The sequence below is a fragment of the Mytilus edulis genome, chromosome 13, assembly GCF_963676685.1.
Source record: "Mytilus edulis chromosome 13, xbMytEdul2.2, whole genome shotgun sequence".
Taxonomy (NCBI): Eukaryota; Metazoa; Mollusca; class Bivalvia; order Mytilida; family Mytilidae; genus Mytilus; species Mytilus edulis.
Window position 1 is genome coordinate 34,457,540 of NC_092356.1, and position 17,875 is coordinate 34,475,414.

The window sequence follows — 17,875 nt, forward strand, 5'->3', positions numbered from 1 at the left end:
GACAACTGGCAGTGATGTACGAAGGTCTGTTCAAAAACTGATTTGATTATTCCTTGCATACATGACATGATGACAGTGCTTTTAATCTTTATACTGTCAGTTAGAGAATAACATTTCCAATGTCTACTCTTCTCACAAAAATAAAAAAAAAAATCTTGTCCTCAGATCCGCATCACGAAGGATGAATTTGAATAACAAACCATTTGTGTTTGTTATTATGATTAACAGCAGCCAGGTCAATACAACTATTGACAGCCGTACGGAATATCAGTGAATATCAGTAAACAGTTTTTAATTCAGTTACCAAAATTGTCCTTTTGAATTCCAAACAATGCTTTAAGTGTAAATTATAATTCGCGCAATATTTCCGTTGTGTTTTTTTATGAAACCTAGAAATTGGGATAAAATTTGTAGCCCTGCCGATTCAGTATTTATTACATTTTTGCATAATTATTAACACTTTTAGAGCCTAAATTGAAACGTTTTCATTTATTCGTTGTGTAAAACATCCAGACGAAACCAAAATATATCGTTATGTCTCAATATTTGGCGGCTTTTTGTTCAATGTTTTTTTTTCTAATTGTTTAACATCTCACAGCGATTTATTGATTTTATTTATTCACACCTTATTTAATTGATTTTATATTTACATTGTATCATAGATCATATTTATTCGATCAGCGTATGTTAACTTGTGTTAATATGTCCTTTGATTGAGTCAAGCCATTTCAATTGATATTTTATAGTGTGTCTTTCTGTGTTGTGATGTTACACTGTTTTTTTTCAGATAGGGGTGAAGGTTTGTACCTGTTAAGTCAGGAATCTGATGTTAAGTAGTTGTCGTTTGTTGATGTGGTTCATAAATGTTTCTTGTTTCTTGTTTTATATAGATAGACGGTTACTTTTCACGTTTGAAAGGTTTTACACTTGTCATTTTTTGGGCACTTTAATGCTTGCTGTTCGGTATGAGCCAAGTCTCCGTGTTGAAGACCGTACTTTGAGCTATAATGGTTTACTTTTACAAATTGTGACTTGGGTGGAGAGGTGTCGCATTGGCACTCAAACCACATCTTTTTATATCTATTTAAAATAAAATTGGTATACTGTTGAATACCTATAAATCCAAACATGTGTAACAAAATAGAACATAAATACGTGAACATTAACCAAAGTTAAATGGTTTGGTTGTTCTGAAAATGATAATTATCAATCGAATATGTATAGCGCCAGATTGTAAAAAGTATCCGTCTTGGGATATGGGCCTAAATTGTAATAAAAAAATAATCATCCCTGAAGCAATTTACTATTTTGTCGTAAAACTGATGCAAGATAAATTCTCAATGAACAAACGTGATATCCCTTAAGTTATCTTATTCTTCAATTGCATATATCTTTCGTCCATAATTTTCATTTCTTTAAAATGGTAAACCTTACAAAATAAATAAATTATTTGTGGAAAATGGAGTGAGGCAGAATTGTTTGAATACATAGTAAACACTCTGACAAATGTGTGTCATGCAACACATAGTAAGTATACGTCGATAGCTGAAATATTTGACGAAAGATAAAAAAAATGAATCAAAAAACAAAAAAAATTGTATTAATGGCCATATTTTATAACAGCTAGGTCGAAACAAAGGTTGAATGACTTTAGAGTTAATAATTATAATGCGTGTAGAGTAATACATGTTGTTTTGTTATCTTGTTATGGTTTTACAACATCATTTCTGTTACTTCGGGTTTTTTAAAATATTTTTTTAGCATACTATGCAATCTGGGCAATGCGATATATGGATTTGATCATTGGGCATTTGATGTGGTAAAAATCATCCAACAGTCTTCCTTTTTTTATATTATAAAGAAAGATGTCTGTGAAATATTTAAATTTCTGTTTTATTTTGGTACTGGCTATGGTTACATTGAAATGTAACAGTCATAAAAAAGTTATTGTTACAATGAAGTTTCGGCTATATCGCCGAAATGCAGGCCTAGGGTTGACTAAGGAACTGCATGAATACGTACGAGTGTAACAATGATATTTATTTCTACGGTTACATTGTGTTATTGTTACGTAAATGCACTCAAATGAAAAATTATTTTTTACAATATTTTATACATTTTTTTAATTTTAATTTGATTGTCAGCGTACACACAACCAGTATGTTGTTTCAGTCCGATGCATTTTTGGCCCGGTGTAACCACTCTCAGTGGCGGATCCAGAAATTTACATAAGTGGGGGTCCCCTGCCCCCCTCACCCCTCCTAAATCCGTCTCTGACTCTAGGCAGCCCTCACAAACGAGTAATTCGGGTGGATGGGTTGGGTGCCTCAGTGTTGTATTATATATAAGAAGATGTGGTATAACTGCCAATGAGAAAAGTCTCCTGTTCATATAAGTCGTAATTTGTAGAAGTAAACCATTATAGGTCAAAGTACGGTCTTCAACACCGTGCCTACATGGGCTCTCACCGAACAGCAAGCTATAAAGGGCCCCAAAAGTGACTAGTGTAAAACCATTCAAACTGGAAAACCAATGGTCTATAGATATAGGAAAATGTGGTGTGAGTGCCAATGAGACAACTCTCCATCCAAGTGACAATTTATAAAAGTAAACAGTTATGGTCAAGGTACGGCAATTCAACACGGAGCCTTGGCTCACACCTAACAGCAAGCTATAAAGGGCTCCAAAAATTATTAGTGCCACGGTAAACTATTCAAACGGCAAAACCAACGATCTAATCTATACAAAAACGAGAAACGAGAAACACTTATAAACCACATAAACAGACGACACCCATTGAAGGCTCTCAATAAAATTTATTATTGTAAAACCATTCAAACGGGAAAACCAACTACTGAATACCAGATTCCTGACTTAGTACAATAACCTTTTTTGTATTGTTACAATCTCAAAAACGTGTCCGATAATTTAAGAATGTGTCCGGTTAAAAACGCCTGAATATTCAAAACTAATATACCCCCAATGATACTCTGTAAAGTAAAAAACGTTTACCGCAATTCAATATTAATGGTATGGGATACGATAGAACCCATATTTTTCGGTTGGATTATAAATTATTAGAAAAAAAAGTGGAAGCAGGTGCCAAAAAAAAATCTGGAGGAAAGGTTTAGTAATCCGTACAGACAAATATCCAAGGTATGCTACACTGTGCACGCATTATTCTGCTTGCAGACACAGACTATAGGTCTGGTTTAAGAAAAAAATTGCACAATAAAAAGTTATTTTTATTTGAAGCGCTTTAATTTATGATTTTTTTAATCAATATGATTATTATTATAATAAAGTTCAGACAGAGGTACTTCACAATTTAGAAAACTATGTACATTTTATATTGTATTTTTTTTCCGGTGCTTGACCATGTTTACTGTATGTCATTGATAAGCATTAGTTTGTTCAGCATAGGTAATTCATAACAAGCATAACTGCAGGCTAAGTTTACAAAACATACTTAACTATTGATTACTTAATGTCCAGTGGAAAATATGTCATGCGTATTTAGAAAAAAATCCATTAACATTGCATTTAATAAGTTTTGTAAAGTTTAAAACATCGTTTAATAGTAAGTAAATTCTATTGTTTTAATATTATCCGGTGATGCCTAAATGTCTTTTTACAAAATGTATGTCTATGAGGGTACTGCTTGACAGGCTTCCCGCAGAAGTGGTTTCGCCAGTGCAATGTGACATGTTTATCAAATCATTGACGTCACATTGACGCGTTTTGGAGGAATCGGACACGTTTCTGTGTGCTACCATAGATAGATGTATAACATCTCTGGTGCTACATGATATATGACTATGTACGATAAATTTTCAATTAAATTGTATTTCCACTTCAATTTATTAAACATTAATGTACTTTTGTATAAAGTAGTTAGTATATATTTAAATGTCTTTTGTCGTTGTTTCACGGATCTTATTATAAAGAGCACATAAATAGACCGATGGTAAAAGCTACACGTGTATGAAATACTTGCCACTGGCAAACACCAATGCTTTGATGATGATGAATTAAATTATCATATTTTCCTTTTTTTTTTAATTTAGAAACAAATTTAAACTTTGATTGATTATAATATATACATGTAGTATCAGAAGTCCAGTCCATTACTGGACTTCTGGTAGTATATAAAGTAATAAGTACATTTTGATGTCAGACCATTCCCTTCCAAAATTGTGCATTCTTTTTATTTATACATAACACAGAAATGAGGAAAGTTTTAACATAAGAAAATTTATAGCAGCCTTTATAAATTCATTACATTTTCTTTCCTCAGAATGATTAACAATGGAGACAGGAGCAGACATGGGAATGTTCGATGTGAAAATTGAAGACCTATAAACCAAATGATGTATCAATATGGCACTCATCAGAAAAAAAAACCCAACATTTAATCATGTACCATTGAATCCTGAGTTTCGTACAAGTACCAAAACATTAAAGGTGGATGCTTATAATGAGCTCATATTAGAACTAAAGTGTCCTCTTGATTTATCAGTACTGATTTCATTGAAAGTATAACATTATAAGTTTTCAGTCTTTCCTAACAGTACTGATATGCACGAGGGTAGAAATGTACCAAAAAAGTGTGGGTAAATTATTGGTAGTGTAGCAGTTTAGTAACTTGTCATAAAATGATGCCGGGTAATCTTTCAATGAACAAAAGTGATATCTATAAGGTTATCTATTATTGAATTGCCTCAATCTTACGTCCTAATTTTTCATTTCTTTAAAATGGTAAAATTTACACTTTATAAATGAAATATTTGTCGTAAAATTAAAGTGATGCAGATATGGTTAATAAATATCATAGATTCTGACTAATGTGTGTCTTAAATAGAAATTATACGTGAATAGCTTAACTGATCAAGTGAACGTAAAATGAAAACAAATGCATGGTCATCTCTTGAACCTATAAAAACTCGTGATGTTCCTAAACAAATATACCGCTTTATAAATAATGAATTTAAAAACAATAATAGCTATCTTAGTTGGCTTATTTTATAACAGCTAGGTCGAAACAAATGTTGGATGACTTTAAGTAGGACCTACGGACAACATAGATTGATTCCTTTATGCAATTATGTCAATATCTTTTCGCAACAGGGTAAAGGTAAATGGATTTGTGTTCAATCAGTATAAAGTCACATAAAACTCAGTTATCTTAGTTGCCCAAAAGGAACCCATATTCTTAACACATATTATGTACTTTGCACAATGGTTTCCTTTATGTTTTTAGTAAAATATTGTTTGTAAAAGTATTAATAACAGATTAAACAGTTTTCTTTCCTCGTTCAGTAGTAACTTACGACAGCTTTCCTTAACTTATGAGTAACGTTTTAAAGTTACGATTGCAAAATTCAATTTTGATTTTATATTCTTCGGGACTCTATCGCAAACACGATATAATGTCGATTTTAATCGTTCTCATTTTAATTCTGTGGGAATAGTTTTTGTGTAAGTATCATACCCTTTACCGTCCTGTTATATATCGTTCAAAGTACACGTAGGAGAACTATTTTCTCGTATCTTAAACATATGTCTGAATCATTGAGATATTTTTGTTTACCTTAACAGACCGTACTTAATTGTCATTCACCCTAAAACTAACCACTTTCAAACACTAACCTTAATACTTACACTGGTCCTGAAACCTTACCATAAACTAAAACAATTCCAACCATTTACATGCAAACAATAAAAACAGGGTCCTATTAAGAAGGTCGTTTCGATTGTATTGATATATACTTTTAATACAATTCTATAGCCACTGTTTAGGTATGCCGTTCCTCAACTGGTTAAAGTGTTCAAAACATTATTTTAAGAAAATGTAATGTTGCAAAATGAATAGTTTAGTCTTTGTCTTTTAAAAAGATAGCAAAGATATTTCAATCTGTTACATAATCTAAACAAATTAAATTTTCATCGAAAATCTAATCAAAAATCGATCTATTAAATAATTTTAAAAAGACTGCACATAAAGAATACATATATTTGAAGCATAACAATTCTACAAAAGAGACGAAGAACAATATTGATTAACAAAATGTATGTAAAACATGTGATATGGACTGGATTCTTTTGTGTAGTCTATCCATGTGTCAGTGGTCAGTACGTACCATATGTGTATACTCTGTCAGATAACTGACAGCAATCAATCATAATATTGGTCACTTGCGGTCTATTATTAAAGAAGTAATTCTAACATTATTTCTTTAAAAAAATGAGGTAAAAAAGAAATGCAAAGCTCATAAGTCGAACAAAACTGACCAAGACATATAGAGAACGAACGATTGAGCTATACGACCGACCCCCCCCAAACCCCCAACCCCCAACCCCTAAAAGGATTGGAAAACGGTGTTGCTGGGAGCATATCGACTTGCCCTGTTCAACATCTGACATCCTTCGGGTTACTCTTGAGAATCACCGATATTTCAAATTGATTTATTGGGCATCTAACGATAACGCAATAATAAATGTCTCTTGTCCAACATTAAGACCTTATCAAACTCAAAAATTATCGGTACATGTTAATCATGTAAACTTTAGAACTAAAAACAAAAATACAAACACATCAGAACATACTTCATTATTAATTAGGCATGCTTAATAATTATCCATCCCTTATTACATCTACAAATACAAAACCATTGGTGCATGATATAATAGTCACTGACCATAAGACATGAACTAATACAAAATCATTGGTGCATGATATAATAGTCACTGACCATAAGACATGAACTAATACAAAACCATTGGTGCATGATATAATAGTCACTGACCATAAGACATGAACTAATACAAAACCATTGGTGCATGATATAATAGTCACTGACCATAAGACATGAACTAATACAAAACCATTGGTGCATGATATAATAGTCACTGACCATAAGACATGAACTAATACAAAACCATTGGTGCATGATATAATAGTCACTGACCATAAGACATGAACTAATACAAAACCATTGGTGCATGATATAATAGTCACTGACCATAAGACATGAACTAATACAAAACCATTGGTGCATGATATAATAGTCACTGACCATAAGACATGAACTAATACAAAACCATTGGTGCATGATATAATAGTCACTGACCATAAGACATGAACTTATACAAAACCATTGGTGCATGATATAATAGTCACTGACCATAAGACATGAACTAATACAAAACCATTGGTGCATGATATAATAGTCACTGACCATAAGACATGAACTAATACAAAACCATTTGTGCATGATATAATAGTCACTGACCATAAGACATGAACTAATACAAAACCATCGGAGCATTTAAATGTTTAATCCTGTGACATTACCAACTACACAATCATCTGTACGTGTTAATTGTATAACCCTAATAGTTCACAAAAAACAAAACCATCGATACATGTTATTTCTCTTACTCTATGACAATACCAAATAAAAAAAACGTCGGTACAATAATTTTCTAGTCTTTGGACTAAACCAATTGTACAAGTTGAAAAGAAAGTTTAAAAAAATTTAAGGACAAATGGTAGTCCGCACTTTTACCGATTGGGACAAGACAGACATTGAAAAATAAGTAACCACAAAGTATAGCACTCAAATCTAAGACAAGGATATGAATAAAGCCTATCTGTGTAAAAATTGTTGAATCTTTGAATGTTTGCAAGCCGTGGTTAGAATATTTCCTCCGATAAGTAAATAAACAGGAGTTGCTACTAAATAATTGAAATTATAAATTATATATATTTGGACGTATTACATTTAGAACGTTTTTGATTTGATTTTTTTTTTCTCAAGTTTATATCAAACTTTTATCAATATCAGTTTCAAATTATTTTTATATTAATATATTAGTCAGCATTGGGATAGGTGACGGTATGAATGACTTTTTAAAAATGTCTACTGAGACACATGATGAGATAGCATAACAGATTTTTGTTGAAGACAAAGAGGGGGGAAAAACAGTCTTAACAGATCCAGATGTGTACAAATATAATAGTATGCTCTTATTCGAATCTTGTTTAAAAACTTTGATAATTTAAGGAAAACTATGAGCTGTCAGTAACACGGAAATCTTTCAAAAATAATACACTATGACAAAAGACAGCTCATGGTGAGGTCTCAACTCAAGAAAGGCGCAATGCATGTGTTGCAGGTGTAACACATTTGCATGATATCTTAACTTTCTCCTTTAAAATTCGAAAAGAAGACTTACAAGACGTATATAAAAGAACTTCAAGAATGACTGAAGCCTTTCAAATCTTACCATACGGTGACAGTTTTGAATTGTGAGTAGTCGGTTTATTATCTATTGATTGTCGTTCGGACTGTTTTGATTTATAGTTGTTTCATAGTGAAATCCTACAACATCTCTTTATTTTGATTTGGTTTAAAAAAAAAATAGTATTGCTTTTAATTACGCGTGATCATTACAGAAATGCCATGTACAAAGTGTCAAATTGTAATTTTCCTTTTTTATTGTTATTTTTTGTACTGAGGTTAAAAACTTATAAACCCTATTGTAAAGATAAATTTACACTCTTTGCTTGACTCATATGTACAGACAAGGTACATTTTATAAATGAATAGTATATATTAATGGTTCATGTTTCTAATGAAAAGCTTTGTTGTTTAAAAAGATTTATTATTCAATAAAAATATACTGTTGTTAGTTATTTTGTACGCAGAGGTTAAAACATGCATAAAAGATCAGTGCTCCAGTGTTTGCATATTTATTGTAACGATAAAACCTTAAATATTGACATTTAAAAGTCTAAAAATGTACTTGTAAGTAAGTGCATATCGTGGTTTTACAAATCACTCCGGCAAAGTTATACTGATGCAGGTATTCGGATAAGTATCAGTTCATTCAAACAAATATTTACCTTTAAATGTCTACAACTTATGTTGTACTTGCATAGTGAGAAATAACAACTCCCTCTGCAAAGTTATACTGAGACAGGTATTCTGATAGGTAGCAATATACTTGATTTACACAATTATTTTATTAAACTAGCTTCGTAAATTTTTTCTTAACTTTGAAATACTGATTTTTTTATGACCACCAACAAACGTACAGTTTGTATGTTTTGTTTTAGTTGAATAGACACTTGAAACACTCACAATGTTCTTGTTGAAGTTGGAATGTCTAATGGGACTGTTGTTAGAGATCTTTCTCCGCATCTAACATCTGTGTTCGTGCAGGTACATGAAGAAGGACACCCATTCACCGTGGCTTCAAAGACAGTGCATGTAATCATAAAAATTACAAAATATATTTTCTCCATTATACGCCTGAAAAAAAAAAATCCATTAGAATGTGAAAGTACTTCGGATGTATAATATATAACTAGTTGATAGAGTCAAAAATACTTAAATTCAATCATTGCATTCAACATAAAAGATCAAGAAAAACGCGTCGGACACATGCAATGTATGACGTGTTGTTTCCATTTGTGTGAACAATAAAAACAAAATAAGTATTTCGCTGAATAATAAAATGTCGTCAATGAGAGTAAAGTTCGACCATATGTTCATTTCATTTTTATTTTGTCCAATCAATCTTTATAAAAAAATAGCAAACTAATCAACACAAGGTATTTTCAAATTTTTATCGACAAAAAGAAAATATTTCGCATCTAATACAAGACGTTTATCTTTTGTTACTGACATGATAAGCAGTAAGTATAAACATAATTTGTGTTTGTTGCACAATTTGAAATAATTGTGCTAAAGAGGGAATCAGCATAAATATCAGTTTGTTAATATAGTTGCGACAGACATAACGCTTTTGTTAAGGACCCAATACTATTGAGAGATTCCTTTCCAACGTACAAAATGGAAACACTATAATTGGCTTCTTATAAAGCTAGTGCTAGTGGTATATAATAAAACTTCCATCGAACTAATTACAAGTGAGATTGTACGCTATAAAATAATTTGACCGAACAGTGTGTAATAAGCACATAGAGAATATGATTAAAATGAGTATTTCGGTACACGTCAATGAAACAACAACCAAATGACAACTTTGGTAAAAACACAGAAATGTGTGATTCCTATCATCCTTTTCTATGAAATATGTAGAATGCAATAGGAATATTTTATCTTTACTGTTTGTGTTTATACAGTAAGGATGTCAAACTCCCAACATAACTAGAGTCTTTATATCAATGCGAATAAAATTAACAGAAATAATTATAGATCTCCTTTAAACATCGAAATTTAAAAATGACATCAAATACACCACTATCTTATTTAGTCTAGCCTAATTCATTCTTATTGTTTCCCTTTAAAGAGATTTTATAACTGTTGTCAGGAGCAGAAATGCCTCCCAGGGTTATTCCACTACCGTTTCCTACAAAAGGATATGTCTGTATCTAGGCAAAACTATGGCAGTAGTTTTCCGTTTAGGTTTGTGTTTTTTGAGCTTAACATAAGGGAATTTCCGTTTTGAACTTTCTTCGAGTTTGGCATTTTTGTTATTTTACTTTTCAGAACTAACGTTAATAAGTTCTACTACGGGGTCTTAGATCTATCTTGTTTCTACTTTATTTTTTTCATAAATGATTTATTATTTGTAACACTGTAATAGTTTAAGTAGGTATATATGTATTGAAAATAGTTCCAAAGATTCATTTAAACATTAGTAAAATTATTTGAGCTAAAAACTACATCATCCAAGTCAGTTTTTACCAATTGGCTTTTTATACCCTCATAATCTTAACGCTTGGAATAATACATTTGCCTTTAAAACGAGTTTTGTTAAAAAGTTTTTAAAGAAAATTCAGCTAAAACAGGAGAATGAGAACTGCATATCTAAGTTAGAACAATAGCCGATTAAATCACGTTTTTCCCGATTTGTCACACATAAAGCAATGCAAGTTCCAGTTTGGGTTTTAAAGTTTGTAGACTCCCTAACAACACTTTGTAAATGTAAATGGTTAAGTAACTTTTTCAATGAGTTTCTTGTGCTGGACAATATATCGCAATTAAAATCACCACAAAGGAAAAGTGGCAAATTACAATCAGTGCTTTCTCTACTGATTCACTTTATTAGATTCATATATCAGAATTTGAGTTTTGAAGATCAGTATAATACATCAACAAAAACAAATTGGGAATGTGTCCATGGACACAGATGATGCCCCCGCTTGCATATAACGTTATAAAGAGACATATCTCAAGAACGATAATAGTGAGACTCCCCATATTCGTACTTGATCTGAGTTTTGTGGTTATAAATATTGTGTATAAGTTTTATAACATTTGGTTGAGGCAATATATTAAATTAGAGAACGGAAACGAAAAAAAAATAGCAATTATTCCATTTGTAAAGGGCATAACTCTAAATCTGTAAAAAATACACCACCTTAATTAAAACCCGACTTTTATTTTGTGGTAATACGCATTGTGTATAAAATTTATAACATTTGGTTGAGGGAAACTTAAGTGGGAATACGGCCATTTGTTAAGGGGCTGAACTCTAGAACACAAGTGTCCATACGTTTCGGCAATTACGGGCATCTCCATTAGAAGAAATCACAGCATCACAATAACATCGCTTGGATACATTACTTTACAGTAACTGATGTGACGTTCATTTGCCGCACTTTTTCTATTTTCTTATTTTATATATATAAATAAGTAAAAAAGTATGACACTAAGCCTGCATTTTAAGACATAAATCGAATTAAACGAAGTGAAATAGACTTTTGAATTTTGAAAAAGCATTTGACACCGTACCGCACGATCTTTTAAATCCAAAACATCGTCAGTCCTGTCAGGAGTACCCCAATGAACGATTCATGGTCCAATCTTATTTCTGGTCCATATTAACGACATAGCAGAAAACGTAACATCAGAAATTAGGCTGTATGCAGACGACTGTGTATGCTACAGAGAAATTAAAACTGAAGATGACTGTGCAAAACTACAGAAAGATATAGATAACTTTGGAAACTGGGCGACTAATTGGGGTATGAGATTTCAACCAGTAAAATGCAACATGATGACATTGAGTCGCAAGAAGAAAATTACATCATTTAAATACACTCTAAACTAGAGGCTCTCAAGAGCCTGTGTTGCTCACCTTGGTCTATTTGCATATTGAACATTGGACACAGATAAATTCATGACAAAATTGTGTTTTGGTGATGGTGATGTGTTTGTAGATCTTTCTATACTGAACATTCTTTTTGCTACAATTATCTCTATCTATAATTAACTTGGCCCAGTAATAACAGTTGAAAATATTTTCATAAAAATTTACAAAAATTTACAAAAATTTATGAAAATTGTTAAAAATTGACATAAAAGGGCAATAACTCCTTAAAGGGTCAATTGACAATTTTGGTCATGTTGACTTATTTGTAGATCTTATTCTGTTGAACATTATTGCTGTTTACAGTTTATCTCTATCTATAATAACATTCAAGATAAAAACCAAAATTTCCTTAAAATTACTAATTTGGGGGCAGCAACCCAACAACTGGTTGTAAGATTTGTCTGAAAATTTCAGGTCAGATAAATCTTTACCAAATTAACAATTTTACTCCTCGTCAGATTTGCTCTAAATGCTTAGTTTCAGAGATAACTCCTTCGGGGGTCAACTGACAATTTTAGTCATGTTAACTTATTTGTAGATCTTACTTTGCTGAAAATCATTGCTGTTTACAGTTTATCTCTATCTATAATAACATATAATAACATTCAAGATAATAACCAAAATCTGCAAAATTTCCATAAAATTACTAATTTGGGGGCAGCAACCCAACAACGGGTTGTCAGATTTGTCTGAAAATTTCAGGGCAGATAGATCTTGACCTAATTAACAAATTTACCCCTTGTCAGATTTGCTCTAAAAGCTTTGGTTTCAGAGATATAAGCCAAAATCTAGATTTCACGCCATGTACTATTTTAAGCCATGGCGGCCATCTTGGTTAGTTTGCCGGGTCACGCCACACATTTTTTAAACTAGATACCCTAATAATGATTGCGGCCAAGTTTGGTTAATTTTGGCCAAGTAGTTTCAGAGAAGATTTTTTTAAAAGAATACTAAAATTTGTGAAAAATGGTTAAAAATTGACTATAAAGGGCAATAACTCCTTAAGGGGTCAACTGACAATTTTAGTCATGTTAACTTATTTGTAGATATTACTTTGCTGAACATTATTGCTGTTTACAGTTTATCTCTATCTATAATCACATTCAAGATAATAACCAAAATCTTCAAAATTTCCTTAAAATTACTAATTTGGGGGCAGCAGCCCAACAACCGGTTGTCCGATTCGTCTGAAAATTTCAGGGCAGATATATCTTTACCTGATAAACAATTTGACTCCTTTCAGATTTGCTTTAAATGCTTTGGTTTCAGAGTTATAAGCCAAAATATATATTTTACCCCTATGTTCTATTTTAAGCCATAGCAGCCATCTTGGTTGGTTGTCGTGGTCACGCCACACATTTTTTAAACTAGATACCCTAATGATGATTGTGGCCAAGTTTGGTTAACTTTGGCCCAGTAGTTTCAGAGGAGAAGATTTTTGTAAAAGCTAACGACAGACGACGACGACGACGACGGACGACGGACTACGGACGCCAAGTGATGAGAAAAGCTCACTTGGCCCTGTGGGTCAGGTGAGCTAAAAATACGGAACTCCAATTTTTAACATCCATAAAATATCTAGGAGTAAACATCACAAATGATCTATACTGGGAAAGCACATAGAGGAGATATGTAATAAATCTTATAGGACATTAGGTTTACTAAAAAGAAATCTATTTATTAGCATGTCCACTTGAAGTTAAACTCCAGGCATATAAAGGACTGATACGACCTGTCTTAGAATATGCAAGCACTGCCTGGGACCCACATCAACTATATCTCCAAGACCAACTGGAAAATGTACAGAAAAGAGCGGCTAGGTTTATAACATCAAACTACAACTATGAACCCGGAAGTATGACAGCAATTTTTTAGAACAACTGCAACAACCATCACTAAAAGACCGCCGTACACAAAACAGACTGATCCTTTTCTGCAAAAGTATACACGGTCAAGCAAACTTACGATCTGACCAACTGACAAACCATTCCGGACAACCAAGAACTTGCACAGCCAACATTTCCTCAGACTTCGAACGAAAACAGACACATTAAAATACAGTTTCATTCCAAATACCATTAAAGACAGGAACCTACTACCACCGGATATCCTCATCAAAATTCAGACAGCAGAAGAACCAGCTAAAGCCTTTAGTGAAATTGTAAGGGGGGGGGGGGGTGCATCTTAAATAAATAACTTGACACACGCGCGATGTATTAATATCCTTGGGTGTATCACCGTAAACCTATCAAGATGAAGATCAAGATCAAGACTAGATTTACATCTAGATTATACGGATTATTAAACTTGACATCAGTTTCGTTCTACAAGTGCAGAATTGAGAAGCATATCGTGAGTGTTTTTAATTTTGGTATTTATATACGTCGCATGACCAATGTTGGTAATGTCCGGTAATGGAGCAACCATTTAACAGTTATTTGTGTTTGAATATCATGTGTAATAAACAGCTGAGCCATGAGCGCATGATACGCCCGACGTCTTGTGTGGAAGTTTTATGCAATAATCATAAATAGTTTCTGAGAAAGTTTAAGCAACCCTGGTTTTTTTTACAAAAAACTCAATTTCACTAAAATAAAATTTTGAATCAAAATCAAAAAGTATACAGATCTTTAGATTAATATAACAAAGAAGTGTGTAAAGTTTTAAGCAATAATCAAAAATTATTTTTGAGATACGGCGCGACATGTAAAAAAACCCTCCCCTGTTTAACAAAATACTCAATAACTCCAAAATAAAGTTTTGAATCATCACCAAAAAGTATACAGATCTTTAGATTAATATAACAAAGAAGTGTGTAAAGTTTTAAGCAATAATCATAAATTGTTTTTGAGATACGGCACAACATGTAAAAAAACCCTCCCCCTTTTTTACAAAATACTCAATAACTCAAAAATGAAATTTTGAATCATCACCAAAAAGAATACAGATCTTCAGATTAATATAACAAAGACATGTGTAAAGTTTTAAGCAATAATCATAAATCGTTTTTGAGATATGGTGCGACATGTAAAAAAACCCTCCCCCTTTTTTACAAAATACTCAATAACTCAAAAATAAAATTTTGAATCATCACCAAAAAGTATACAGATATTAAGATTAATATAACTAAGAAGTGTTTAAAGTTTTTAGCCATGATAAAGAATCGTTTTTGAGATACGGTGCGACATGTGAAAAAAACACACCCCTGTTTTAGTTACAAAGTGCCGTAACTCAAAAAGTTTTAATCTTATTTTCCCCCAAAAGTATACAGATCATTTGACCATCATACAAAACAACTATGTTAAGTTTCATGAAATTTGTATAAGTCGTTCTCAAGTTACGGTGCGACATGTTTACGCTGGACAGACGGACGGACGGACGGACACCGGACATTTGTATACCATAATACGTCCCGTCAAATTTTGACGGGCGTATAAAAACGTATTACCTACGGATGTAAAAACTAAAATGTGTATATTTACTTTCTCTCAGCAAACCGGAAATATGCATTTTTTAAAACTTAAACAAAGCACGCAGAAGGATAATAGTTACGTTTAAAGGTGCCAGGTAACTTCTATAAATAGTTCTATTCTGTTCGGTAATATAAAGGTTGTAAATATATAACGATGGTTCTAAAAATAAACTAAACCACACTTATTTACACCGGAGAGCTCACATAAATAACAGTAACTACATGAGCAACTGGTTTTTACCGTGAACAGAAACTTTAGTTAAACTTAGCCCTTTATAGAACATGTATTGATTATAGTAAATGTTTGATTCGATCATACATTTGTGATTTTAAAATATGTTTATTTAAATGAAACTTTACTTGTACAACAAAACATTCCGAATGACCATTATTAAAACCGAAACTTAAAATAATGCAGAATGAATGGTGACTTATGGTTACGGGCAAAAAATAAAAAATGAATAAAGTACATCAGACCCTTATAATTTTTTTATAGGATTTTGTAACTTTGGAAAAAAACTACTAATTACATTGTTTTAATGAATTTAAAGAAAAATTTAATGTTTTTTTTCGTGTACTTTTTGGTGTACCAAAAGAAACTGGTTGCCAAATGGGTAGCAAGGCAGTTTTAAATTGCAACAAAATGCACGGGAAGATAACTCCAATGTATAAAGTTATTTCATAGACAAAGACTAAGGCATGATAGTAATTGCACAGCAAGATCTCAGTAATCACTTAAAATGTAAACAACAATTACATCGCTTTGATACATGTTCATTTCGTTACAATAACTTATATGATGTTCATTTGCCGCACTTTTTCTTTTTTCATATTTTTTTCAATATCGTTCGTACAAAGTGTTCAGTCCGTCACGATGTTAAGTTTTTAATAATTTGATCCATAAGGTTTCTTTAATTTTTCGGTAAATTTCTGAGCCATATACTCTTTTCGCTGCAGTTCCCCTTAGAATTTTAATCTAATGGTTATGTTGAATCAAGTGGGTTGCTACTGGATTGTCTGTTTTGTTTGTTCTTATGTTTTAAAAGTTCAGCAACATCCTTTGATAAAGTGTATCGCCTGTTTGTTCTAAATATACCAGTTTTTCCTTCCTCATTTGGACAGATTATTGCATACGTTTGACATGTTTTTTCTTCCCTGAATGATTAATATATACAAAAATAGGTTACACAAAGCCCGAGTTTTAAGACAAAAATCGAATTTTACGAAGTGAAATTGACTAAACTTACATCTTGTTTATATATAAATATGGATAGCAAACTTGACCTTAGTTTCGTTGTACGAGTGCAGAAGGGAGACATACATTTAGATTTGATTTTGGTAAATGTATATTTCGCAAGACATTTGTAGGTAATATTCGGTATTAGTGCAACCATTCAACAGTTGTTTGTGGGTGAATACCATGTGTAAAAACATATTACCTTTGGTTGTAAAAACTATAATCTGTGTGTTTACATATTATCTCTAGGCAAACCTAAACTTTAAACAAATACGCACAAAGGATAATAGTTACGCTAAAATCAACCAGGTAACTTCTATAAATAGTGGTATTCTGTGCTAAACTAAAGTACACTTATTTACACCGATATATCATTTAAATAACTACAAGAGCAACTGGTATTTACCATGAATTACAAAAACTTTAGTTCATTTAGCCTTTATAAAATGTGCATTTATTATAGCAGATGTTTGCTGCTTCAAACATTTGTGGTGGCGACATATAAATTTAAGTGAAACTTCTCTTGAACAGAGAAATATTCTAAATATTTATTTATCTTAAAAGGACAAAACCGAAACTTAAAAAAAAATAATAAAGAAATAGTGTACTTAAATATAAAAAAAATAGTATAGAATCATGATAATAAGCAAAATAGAAAAAAATGGTTTCATTCCTAATAATATTTCGTAATGGTAAAAATACGAAACACAAAATGTTTATAAATAATTATTAATTATGAACTGAAAGAAAATATGATGGGATTATTTTTTGGCAGGTACTTTTGGTGGACAAAAAGAAATTCACTAGGGGAACTCCAATGATAAAAAGACTAAGGCAGGATAGTAATTGCACAGCAAGATCTCACTTAAAATGTTTACAAAAGAGGCCTACATCAAAACCACATGAACCATTGAAACAACAATTTTATCGCTTTGATACATGTTCATTACGTTACAATAACTTATATGCCGTTCATTTGTCGCACTTTTTCTTTTTTCATATTTTTTTCAAATTCGTTCGTACATAGTGTTCAGTCC

At 31.9% G+C, this 17,875-nt stretch overlaps 1 protein-coding gene across 1 annotated transcript in view; it reads right to left on the reverse strand.

Annotated features, from left to right (window-relative positions):
* Positions 1-17,088, reverse strand: part of LOC139500896 (uncharacterized) — a 213,160-nt gene extending 196,072 nt beyond the window's left edge. The window contains exons 1-2 of the mRNA XM_071289791.1: positions 17,041-17,088; positions 9,147-9,317 (exon numbers count right to left, since the gene is read on the reverse strand). Coding sequence (XP_071145892.1) covers positions 9,147-9,310 — 164 coding nt within the window. The 5' untranslated portion in view covers positions 9,311-9,317; positions 17,041-17,088. The remainder of the gene's footprint in view (positions 1-9,146; positions 9,318-17,040) is intronic.
* Positions 17,089-17,875: the final 787 nt, after the last annotated feature.